Raw genomic sequence first — 12695 nt, forward strand, 5'->3', positions numbered from 1 at the left:
CCACAACATGTGGAGTTGACTAAAAAGCAATGTTATTCGTATTATTTATTTCTTTATTTTTCAGTGTGTGACAACATTGGAGTAATGATGCCAAAAATGTAGTGTTTTAAGAAAAATGTATTCAATGAAAAACATATACGTTTTAAATTGCAATAATATTTACAGTATTTTTTTATTGTCTTTTAGATTGAATAAATGCAGACTTTGTGAGCATTCTTCAAAAACATTAAAAAAACCTTTTCAACCTCTTTTCAACCTTTTCAACCCCCTTTTCAACCTCGTAATCTAACACACTGATGTATTCATGCCTAACTTTAATGTGTATGGTGTGCATGCGTCCGTGCTTGTGTGAGACAGTGTGTTTAGCTCAGAATCCCCCTCCAGTCCCAATTATCCTCTCTTACCACCAAACCAGATCAAATTATCCCAATAACCCCTGCAAGCCACAAGATAAGAGGAGATACAGCGATTGGGAGACTGTAGCTCTGTGCCAAAACGCAGCCACATGTGGGTTATTTCTCGCATAATTTCCATTCTGCTGCCCTTTTACTTAAGCTCTTTTGTGCTCAAAAAACTTGTTAAAGTCACTCTTATGCATTGTAGCAAAACATTTGTTAAATCAAGCATATATATGGCTTCTGAAGCCTTCCCATGTGCTTCTCTCATCATCATCATCATCATCCATGCAGCGCTCGTAATAAAGCCCAGCAGCTAGCTTGTAAAAACTACACTTACTACTACAGTGTTTTTTTATATATATAATGAACGATCTAATGTTATGCTATAAATTCAAGCTGTGTGGGTCTTTCCTGTTTCTTTAAGAAGATGGGGTCCAGATAGAATCCCATAATGAAACTCACAAGATTTTGGATGTTTCTAATTTTTATTTTTATTGACTTTTTTTTACATTATAATTTATATTATCAGTATAACAATTACATGAATTTCTGAATGTGTCAGTATTTGCTAGAATATAATATATAATAATATAACAACAGCACTCAAGCTGCACAAACCCCACAAGTTGGTGTTTAAATGTGAATTTGAATGATCCTTTCCATTTCATTAAAGGACCTCTCTAATTTGATGTCATAATGCTTCTTTGTTTATATTTTGAGCATTCAAAATAAAAAAAATAATAAAAAAAATTAATCCCAGATTAATATAGACACATATGGTTGAACCCCACTGCATGTTTCTGGGACAGGAGGAGGGAGGGCTCCCATGTATTCTGTGCTCCCAACAACCTTTGTTTGCTTCCTTGATGAAAATAGGGATGGGTGATGATAGTAAAGGCTTAAAAAATATAACAATAATTTTTGATATTGTGATAACTTCATCTGTAGTCTTCTATATGTATATATATTTTTCCCCCATCCACACATAATGTAATGAATGTATAATTAATACTGGAAGCTGGGGGCGCCCTTGTGCAGAAACTCCACATAAGGGAGAATTTTTACAATGAGATCTCATCCATTACTGGATGTGGAAGACTAAAACATTTCGTGTGTTTTACAAATTGCCAGCCTAAAGAAAGAAAGCTTACTAAACTAGCAACAATTACTCAACTCTTGACTTAGATTAAAAGCTTAATTATACAAGTGTTGACTACTTGTTATAAATATTTTATGCATTTCGAGGGCCTTAGGAAGCAGTGTTTATTGTATGAATAGATGAATGTGCAGCAGAAACATCTGTGATACTGTGCTATATTATCCTTGGAGGAAAAAAGAAAGCGCTAAAAGGTAAAAATAACTGGAGTGAGAGGAAATGCTCTGTATTGTGTTACATGAACTACCATTTTCTCTATTTATGAGCTGTGATGAGGATACTGTGGCTGTTTTTGGTTGCTAAGACCATCTCATGGTGCTTGTAAAGCGCTAACGTCCTGTTTCCTTATAATTCACATGTGGCATAGCATACATACCACTACTTCCTTTCGTTTTACATCACTTCCTTTGGGCTAAAGGTCAAACACCAAAGGGATGATGCCTTTGTCTGACCCCTACATGTTCAAAAAATATATATAGTGCGTTACATGTTTTTTAATTGTTCATAAACTATTTCAGAACTAAAAATAGTCGTATTAAAAAGAACAAATGTTATTGTTTCTACTTTTGGGTAAAAGTTCATTAAATGAGCTCCTCAGAGACGTCACCAAAATTTACAAAATTGTCTGTGTATAAAAAAACTAGTATCCAACTGGTCCCGGGCATTGCTTTAAAGCAAGCTGACTCTGTTAAATACATTAAGATGTGCGTCATCTGTTAAACATATCTTAGAAGTATATGCCAGTTTCTTCAAAGCCAGACAGTCCATGCTCCATTTAAGAGCAGTAGTTTTGCCCCGTAACCTCCCTTATAATTTACTGCAACTACAACAGCAATGTTTGCATTATAAATCTATCAATAATGTTAGTTAGTATGCTAATATGAGGCCGTTTTCCGCTGCTGTGTGGAAACACGTGCAGATTAAACATGGAAACATCTGCTACGGTGAGCACAAACCCTCAGCCATCTGCCCACTAACTGCAGAGTGGGATGAATATCTCTCCAAATATAATCCATAATCTGCGTAATCTAACCAGCATGATACCAAAACCAAAAATATCGCAACATGGCCACGAGAGGGATGAAATAAATGACAGAGGCAGAATAGAAGAGCTAATGGATGTGAAAGGGTGGAGAAAATATGAATAAGAAAGAGATGAACGAGTGCAAGACAGCCTCTCTCTCTCTCTCTCTCTCTCTCTCTCTCTCTCTCTCACTCATATATGCATTTCAGGGCTGGTGGACAGTGATGAAGTAACAGATCATTAGTTCCAACTGTAATGTCAATAATTAGACCTACTCAGACAGCAGCAGAAAAAACAGGCCCATCCAGACAACATGAGAGCTCTTGAACCTTCAGAAGAAAGATGGCCTAAAGTTTGTCCCAAATGGAAACTCATTTTATTAAGTCTCTTCTATGTAGAGTATAAAATGCACAGTTGCTGTCTGAGCGCTGATCTCTAATGATTTAATGCTGACACTGCTCGAGCATCTACAGTTTCCTTTCAATAAACTGCAGTGCAGTATCACACAGATTCTGTGTACATTTCTAGCCATACCCTAGACACGTTAAAAATGGCTCGTAGACAGTTTGGTGAACACGAATCTCATGTAAGATGAGGTCAAACTTGACTCAAAATCAGAGCAAGGGAAGACATAAAATCTCTTGGTAGAGAGCATTTTTTGTTTGCGCATTAAAGGATCCATTTGCAAGCCATTTTACTTTTACTATTATAATGTTACAAGCAAGTGTGCTAATACACTTTTCATTGTTTGTATCATGCTTGTTTTCACACATTCCAGAGAGGCCATCAGTCTGTGTTGATTTAACAGTAACTCTTTCTGCAGGTTACATCAATAATTAATGGTAATTAATGTAATATTGAGTGGATTAGTATTGCAACACTTACTCACCAATGGATCCTCTTCTGCAGTGAATGGGCGCCACCAAAATGAGATTTCAAACAGGTGATAAAAACGTCGCAATAATTCACAAGTAATCCATGTGTAGAATTTAAACACAACATATTTCCTTAATATCTACAAACATATTATGCTATTTAGCTGTTTAGGCTTTAGAAGGGTAAAGCACCTTTTAAAAAGTCAAAAAACTTACAAACAAGCAGCTTTTACCTCTAGATGTTCATTGATGGACTGAAATGACTTAATTCACTGCAATGGATGATGCAAAGTTATTTAATGCAATTTTTTTCTAAATCCATTCAGATGGAGAAACAAACTAATCTACATCTTGGATGAGCCGAGATGTAGATTTTCAGCTAATTTTCATTTATGGTTAAGCTATTTCTTTAAGACAAGCTGGTGGGGAGAATCTAAAATAAGAAAATATGGATTGGTTAGAAATCGTATCTGACTTCTTCCAACACCGCAAGTGAAACTGATATATTAACTGAGGAATATTAGACTTGTATTTAAAATATATAGGTTTGTATTGAACATTATTCACACAGAAGCTGTATTAAATAGTACAGACAATACTGAATGAAATGTTTTTGTTGGTGCTCTGTATGTAAATAACTGAAAAGCCTGATTATTTGACGGATCTTGCATCTCATCCACATCATCTGAGATAAAGTCAGCAAACAATGTGCGAGTTTTACTCAGAGATGAAGCTGACTGCAAGAAGCAAATCACACCAACTGGTAAGGCCAGCGCGAGTTGAAGGCTTGTCACCTTAGCCAAAGTTAATAAAGTTAATAAATAATCATTTCTGCATAATAAATACCAATAAATACTGAATCCAATTGATGGTACAAAACTGGTCCCCTTCCTCATTAGGTCTGATTTATCTACAGCCAGTCTTTCATTTAGTGAAAGTCTTTAATCATCCCTCTATCCCATGAACACACTTCCAACTGTCTGTTTCTGTTTCATAGCTTGTTGCAGTTTACAGCAGTGCTTCGACTTGTGTGCCTAGCTGTTAGATAAATGTGCAGCTTTTTGACAATGTTAAGAGAACAAGGAGCTTCAAACAGATCAGAAAAGCCAGCAGGACAAACCCATCTGTTATTTTTAGTAGGTTTGCACTTGCGCTTACGGAGCCAGCTACTGTTACTGTCCTACAGTCATTCCATACACCTGATCAATGAGATGACCTTCACACACACACACACATATTACGGACTGCATCATAGTCCAGGGAAATGTCAAGTATGTGAAGCATTTATCTTTTACCTTAAACTCCCCTGCACCAATTAGAGCAGAGAAGTGTGGTACTTTTTTTGCAGGATCGATCTACTGCTATTCTCAGTCCACGGCGGACTGTTGTTTGGCTAGTTAGTTGTTAGTGCCTGTTGGCATTTTTCCATGACAATGCATTTACGCAAATAAACACACATTTGGAGGTTGGATCGGGTCCCTGCTCAGCATTGACCTGCTTTGCCCACAACAGCTTCTTCCTATTCCCCTCGTAACACTCAATTACACATGAGTGATACTTATGAATGTCAAACACTATAAATCCACAGGGGAAATGGGAAGCTGGGATGTTATATGAAACATCCGCACCACAACATTGGCGTAAAAGGGCACGTTAACAAGCAAATGTGTTATCAAACAGATATAAATCGCTTGAAAAGTGCTGATGATAGATTCACACGCATACATTTTATAGATATTAAATAGTCTAACAATACAAAGCTGCACTATTAAAAAAATACGTCATTTACAAACGAGAAAAATTTACTGTAAACAAGTAAATTCAATAACGCACTGCTGTTAAAATCTGTTTTGTACCTTTAACATATACTGACAACCACCGTAATAATGGTGGTAAAAGAGAAAGCCGCGTGAAGAATCAAAGTTCGTCACAAATAGCTTTACCACAAGCAGAAGTGTATACTAATATATAGACGGTGAAACACTAAATACCATCATGGTACCACGCATGAAACATAAATAATGCAATAAACATTCATTAAACAACAGAAGATGTAACATACAGACCAAATGTACATAACTGATTAAAAAACGTGATTATTTAAGCTAAATACTTTCAGATGTGGACCGTCACGCAGGGAATTGTGGGAATATTGGCCTCGAGGAGAACTGGCCCCAACTGAGCCTGCTTTCTCCCAAAGTATTTTTTTCTCCATTCTGTATGGATGGGGTTTTGTTTCCTCGCCGCTGTCGCCTCTGGCTTGCTTTGTTGGGGACATTTAACTTCTAGCGATTATCGTCAAATTGATTACAGAGACCGTCTCTGTATTTAATAACAGATTGTTCACTCTCGTCATTATGCATCCCTATCACTGTATTCTATTCTACTGTATTGTGTTCTATTTTATACTGTTCAGGGCTTTGATACAATCTGTGTTGTTAAAAGCACCATGTCTGAATCTCTTGAATATCTGTTTATTTTTGACTGTAAATTATACGTTGATTTGTATTTAAAAGCTGTACAAATATCAGCACGAAATGTCTGTTTAGATGTTTTACAGTTTTTCTCTGTATATATTTACGGGAACTTACTGTTAACCTATTAACTTTTTTCTGTCGCCTTTTTACAAGATGTACACTTATTTTTTAGAGTTTAATATTAACTGTCGTTTTAAATAACCTGATATATCGACAAACATGTTATATTCCAGTGGTTTGTCTTTGTATTTTCACACACATTCACACAATGTAGTTTCTAATGATACAACTGTCCTCTTCAATGGCATCTCTACTATTGCATGGGGATGACATCACCTGCTTGATGTTAGCCCAGTGCAAGGCATGGCTGAGGACGTGTCGGGTCCCCGTCTCAATGAGTGCATGAATAATTCATCACTGGAGAGCGGGAAAAACAGCATGCAACCCGCTTAAAGAGAGGGAGAGATTTTTTTTTTGGAAATAAATATTTTGCTAGACGCCATTCAAACATGGCTGAATCTCAAACCAAAAAGCAGTGTCATGGTGTGTCTCTCACACCCATAGCTGTCCCAAAGGAGCAAGACTATTGACCGTGATATAATGCTCAGGCAGAAAATTCAGCCCAGGGAATCAGCATCATTATTTCTCTTTAGTGTCACTGCATGAAAGAATGTCATACATTTTACTTTTATATATACATTTGTATATTTTTTGTGTGTGTGTGTGCAATATATATATATATATATATATATATATATATATATATATATATATATATATATATAGTAGCAATGTTTAATAAATACATAATAAATAATTAATATTAATATTAATATTCATAGAAATGAATGATCATACCCTTTAAAACTGTTTAGAATCTATTCAAAATATTTAATGTCAGCTCTTTTGGAATTTTGGAATGTTTAATGCCCCTAAAATCTGTATTTGTGAATCCATCATCAGCTTTTGAGCTCTTTGAGTTTGAGAAATCTTAATGTAATATGCATTTTACTCTCTTTTCTGATATTCGGTTTTTATTTTTTTAATTAATTTTAATTTCACATTTAAGAACTGGTTAATATAAATATGTACATGTACATAATTAGGATTAGGCAACTTGAATGTAATTAGGCACAATTTATTGTTATTATAATAGTACATGCAACATGTGTAACAAGGACACCTTATATATATATATATATATATATATATATATATATATATATATATATATATATATATATATATATATATATGAAATCACAAATATATTTGTGATTTCAAAAGCACCTCTGTAACCCTAGCAATGTCTCCATTGGGGTTAATCAAGTCTGACTAAAGTAAAACAATGTCATGTTTTTTTAACTGCAAAATTACCCTTAACGTCGGTACAGTGCTCATCTAAATCTGCAGTTATCAAATGTGACATACTTGTCTGAACTAGTATCTGCACGCTCGTGTTTTAGGTGCACCGCTGTCATGCAAATCAGAATTACTCATATCTGAACAGAAGCAGTGATACGGCAAAGACTGTATTCAAATCAAACGGTCATTCTGATAGATTAAATGCAGTATGATGTCCTTTGAATGATAACAGAATAATCTGAAAACATAAAAGCAAGCCGGTAGTACAGAGGGATGTCTTGCTGTTAGACATAGATGCAAGCATCCTGCTATGCTGTTTGCTTTCGCCCGAAGCATCGTTGGCATGAAACAGAAAACATGTTTGTTCGGTGTATTAGTACACAGGCTCACCTGCTCCATGCTTCAGCAATCCCTCTTCCGCCTCCTGTTCCCACTCATGGCACACTATTTCGGCTTCTCAGTGCAATATTCCCTCAGTATCCTCCCTAATTAAGCAATCCTTACAAAAATCCACAGACGTCCTTACATAGCCGGGAGGCTCCCTGAAGATGAGCCGCTGAGATGCATTCCCTCTCCGACAGCCTGTTATCCAGTCAGTGCTCCCAAGTGTTCCTATTATGTGTGTCACTTTCTCTCTCTCTCTCTCTCTCTCTCTGTGGTTTTGTTGTGATCTTTCGCTCCAGGCTCTGTGCTACAGCCAAGGCACAGGATCAGGGCTGTGGCTATGATTTTCTCTTCTCCGTTACAGCGGAGGATACAGGTCTCGCTATCACTGGTTTGTTTGCTTCACACTCTTCACCTTGCCTTCATGCTTCCAACTCAACCCTCCCTCTTTCTCTCCCCACTTCCCTCCTCTCCTTCCCTTCCCCCACTCGTATGGGCTCTGAGGGAGAGGAAGGGGGGGGTTGGTCATAGTGGTACCATGTGACTCCCAGCGCTGGGCCGTGGGACCCAATGAACTGAAGCTTTTTTCTGTTTCTATGGTGGGACCCCCTGATGCCCAGCCCGGCTCATGCCTGAGAGGAAGCTTCTGTCACCATTGGCAACCATAGAGCGCAGCAGCCATAATGTGAGCGTGACGTGCTCATGTGAGACTGTGCAGCAACATGCTGAGCTGAGAACGTGCGGCTACATGCAGCTTGAGTTTAAATGGAATAAGGCTGCTTTGGATGTGTGTGTGTGTGCGTGTGTGTGTGTGAGAGAGAGAGAGTGATTTACAAATTTACTGACCTCTGTAAGGCATGCATGTTTTTCAGTCTTATGATGAAATATAAATGTCATGTTCCCACAGTCCTGGAACGTTTTTAAAAATAAAGGTTCTTTATTGGCATCGATGGTTCCACGGAGAAGCTTTAGAATGCTTCCTTTGCACAAAAAGTCCTTATTTGTTGTTATTTTTTTAATTATAATGTAATCACGAGACTCCACGTAATCACATTAATGCCAACTAGCAGCACAATCGTGAGAATGATGTCACTTTTAGTTTAATTTAATTTTTATTAAACTAAAAGCGACATCATTCTCACGATGCTGAAGTACAGAGTAACTTAATGAAAAATAAAAAAATACTAATGATAATAAATGTTTACTGAGCTGCAACTAAGCACATTAGAATGGTTTCTGAATGATCACGTGACACAGAAGTAATAACTAGATCCAGTTTAGTGTGCGTATCATTTAAATCATTTTTAAATCTTTATTGGTTTTGACATTTACTTTGTCGGTAGTCATAAAGGCAGAAAAACTAAAAATAATCCATGTCTGTATTTGTTTAGCACACCAAAAACACCTAAATATTATTTGTTCTACCCCGCACCATAGGTTTTTATTTGCATATATAGCCAAGTATAATAAATATAACAGATATCTGACCTTTTCATTATCAGATACAAAACAGTATTCACGTTTCTGAGAGTAATTACTGTTGATGACACCCTTGGATGCTACCAAAGGAAAGTTTTGTCAGTTGTAGCTCTCATTTGGCAATGGATTTTCCCCAAACTATAACACACACATACATGTACAGCCACACACACTCACACACAAAGTCCCTTGTACAGACAGGAAAGGCTTGGAAGGAACAGGCATGCTTGGTTAATCAGGAAAAAGACATCCTTGGTCATTTCCCTCATCCTACACGGAGAAAATCCATGAATCACCTCACCACAACAGGAGCAGAGCCAAGTCTGGGAAACATTATCTGTCACACTTCTTCTCTGTTGTCGCTCTTTCATTCTTTATATCATTTTTTTTCACAGCTGTTTTCTCTGTCTTGGAGTGATCTTTTGGATGTAAAAAAACGAAAAAAAAAACTTATTCAATTAAAATTAAATAAAACATTGAATAAATCCTGTTTTCTTTGAGGAGGTAATACAGTCTGCAGCTGAATTTGGGTGCTTTTCTAAAGCGTCTTGTTGTTTACGTCGATCAGTGTTCATGCCTTTTACAAACCTAGATGCAGTTTAAATATTTGTCCTCTAGATGGAAGTAGAGTGAATTATAGGTCTAGATCTCATGACCTTTTCTTTAGACAATCGCTCAGACCTTGAGCATGCTGCCAAAGTGGCGTCAAATTTATCAAACGATACTTAAACTCCACATGACTTCCTTGTTTCTATTGTAGTGGAAATACAAGATTTCTTCCTCATTCTACTTAGCTCAATAAGTTGTTGCGCCATTCTCAAATTGCTTTTAATATGTGAAGGAGTGTGTACAAATGATTTTAAAAAATTCTGAACACATAAATAGATTGTCGATGTGGGCTGTACATCACTGTCTATGTAATAAAGATTTCACACACAGTCAGTCGGGGATGTAACTACAATAATAAAATACAATAATGGTAAAAATCTCTACCTAAACCTATTAAACATTATTAAAGCCAAAATAATTTTGAAGAATTCCCAGTAAACAGAACATGTGAACTATCATTGCATTGCCATACTTGATTTGAGAGTTTAAAAAATGATCTGAATCAGCTTAACAATCACTATGCAAACAAATGTAACATTTTTTATTTCCTTATATTAATATTTTTTTCATTATTATTTCATTTATCTTGTCATTTTAATTCTTGTCTATATCCTTGTTTTTTTCTTAACTCAGCTTTCTTCAAAAGCATCATTGTCATTGTCAAGGACATGACGTAATTTCATAGAAATATTGGCGTGGCATTTTTTTTTTTAGATCTGAAAAAGGTTTGTTTGTTTTGTATCTAGTAATTTGACGACGTGTGTTTGACAGGACTAACTGGTTTAATGTTTACCTGCAAATGCGTTTATGTTCCGCTCTAACAAAAGACCTGTTTCAAAAGGTTTTACAATCTAAAGAAATAAACTTCTGACCCACTCAGACAGCGATTACAAGCTTTCTAGCTGCAGTTTTCTGAAACCATAAGGCAAGATTTTTTTTTCTTCAGAATGTAATCCATTTCACCATCAAATTCAGCAGTGATCTTTACCATGTAACAATTATTTATTTCCGACTTCTGAAATCTGACATCATTTACTTACCTTGCCTTGAGTTAGTTAAGGTGTACAGGTATGTCTTAGTTTTATTCAAATTAAAATGAACCTATGAGCAAAAAAAGCATTTATATTTCAAAGTGAACACGTTTTTAACTTTATAGATCGACAATAGAGATTTTAGTATTTTTGGTTTTATTTTTAGAACTTTGTGAAAAAACCTGTCAAAGGTTCAGACATCAAACAAACAAACAAAAAAAAAACACTGAAACCTGTGACCTGAATACTTTCAATCAAAATTAGCAGCAGGGTTGACATTTGAACATATAGCCTAGTGATTTTTAAGACCAAAGACGTTATTGCGTGTCCCATTGTTTTTGGGCAATGCTGCTTGGGCACTCTCCCATTGAGAATATCTGGATACTTCACCAAGTCTCACCTGCTTTCCCACTGACAGCAAAATTGCTCAAAAACTTGCCCTGCGTATCAAATATAATGTTCAATCAACCAATCGCATCAAATATCTTAACTTGGACTTTCAAATTCTTTATTGCCATTGATTGTTCTATGAAGAACCACCACCACAGAATCACAAAGTTTCTTTATAATATATTTTTTTTTTTTTTTATTGAACTGTTTTTCACATTCAGAAAAAAAAGAAGTTAGGCTGATATTTTGCTAATCCACGAATATAAGGATTTTGCAGACATGGATGTGGACATGATTTATAACACAGTCCATTTGAATGAACTGAATCGCTCCATATCTCCTCCTTCACCTCTTAAAATTCCTTTTGCACTTCATCATCTTTCTCTTCGATCTCCAGGGTTGTCATTGCTTCTTTTTGCATTGGATTTTGTGAACAGTTTAGAGCGTTTCCTGTGTTTTGTTCGTGACTAACCAAGCAGATATCTGATGAGCAAACCTGGGAAACCTGAAAACGCTGCTTCTAGTGGTATTTTAGCTTGTTCGCCTAATCATAAATACTTCTATGAGCAAAACCAATTTTTTAAAGTTACATTAAGTCACGTATTCGACATTTACTACAGAATTTATGACTAATTTTAATCAGCCTGCTGTATGTTCTCACCCTTTTGTTGAGAAAATGTTGCTCTAATTAGACCATTTAATGAAGACTAAGAACAGGCTTCTTTTTTTCTTTGCCGGTAAACAAAATCTTTAGTTTTTTGGGCTTAACTTAATTGGATGTTAAGCTGCCTATTATTTCCTTTTTGCTTCCATATCAAAGTTAATTTGTTCATTTGTTAGGATCATATTGCTGTTGCACACTGTATGATAGTCCTTTAGGGTCGTTGCTTATCAAACTGTACAAACAGATCCAAGTCAAGTCTCAGCTCTTATTAAAACTGGATGACAAAGAATACTTGTTAAAAAACAGGCATACACAAGATAATCAGAAGTTTTAGATCATCGATTCGTGATACTTTCAGTAATGAGGAGCTACTGTATATTTACAAGGATAAAAATGGCAGCACTTTATTTTACAGTATGTGTACTTCACTGGAGCATAAATGGTAAATATCCTGTACCTGCAGGTAAAAGATTGGTAACACAAGGTAGTTACCTGAAGCTGATGTACGTGGTAACAAATAAGAAACACAGATGTACTTAACCAAGCTGTACATTCATGGTAATTACCTTTGTACTTACAGACAAGTGTGGGTAAGAACTGTCACGTACAGTAAGGACTCGTACATGGTAACTAATTAGATACTTTACTGTACTTACTAATGGATATGCATGTTAAATATGTAGTTCTTATGAAGAAGACAGTGGGTACAAACAGACACATTCTTACAGTATATGTATGGTAACTGTACATACAACTTTACATACAAATGATGTGTGTATGTGTGTAGCACCTATGAAAAATGTGGTAACAAACAAAACACGTACAGTACTTGGGATATGTGCT

The 12695-nt window shown here is 35.9% G+C and overlaps 1 protein-coding gene across 1 annotated transcript in view; it reads right to left on the reverse strand.

The window, feature by feature from the left end:
* The window catches only part of arhgap23a (Rho GTPase activating protein 23a), a 62521-nt gene extending 54408 nt beyond the window's left edge, over nucleotides 1-8113 (reverse strand). Inside the window, exon 1 of the mRNA XM_043232014.1 lies at nucleotides 7686-8113. Coding sequence (XP_043087949.1) covers nucleotides 7686-7694 — 9 coding nt within the window. The 5' untranslated portion in view covers nucleotides 7695-8113. The remainder of the gene's footprint in view (nucleotides 1-7685) is intronic.
* Nucleotides 8114-12695: the final 4582 nt, after the last annotated feature.

The sequence above is a fragment of the Puntigrus tetrazona genome, chromosome 3, assembly GCF_018831695.1.
Source record: "Puntigrus tetrazona isolate hp1 chromosome 3, ASM1883169v1, whole genome shotgun sequence".
Lineage (NCBI taxonomy): Eukaryota > Metazoa > Chordata > Actinopteri > Cypriniformes > Cyprinidae > Puntigrus > Puntigrus tetrazona.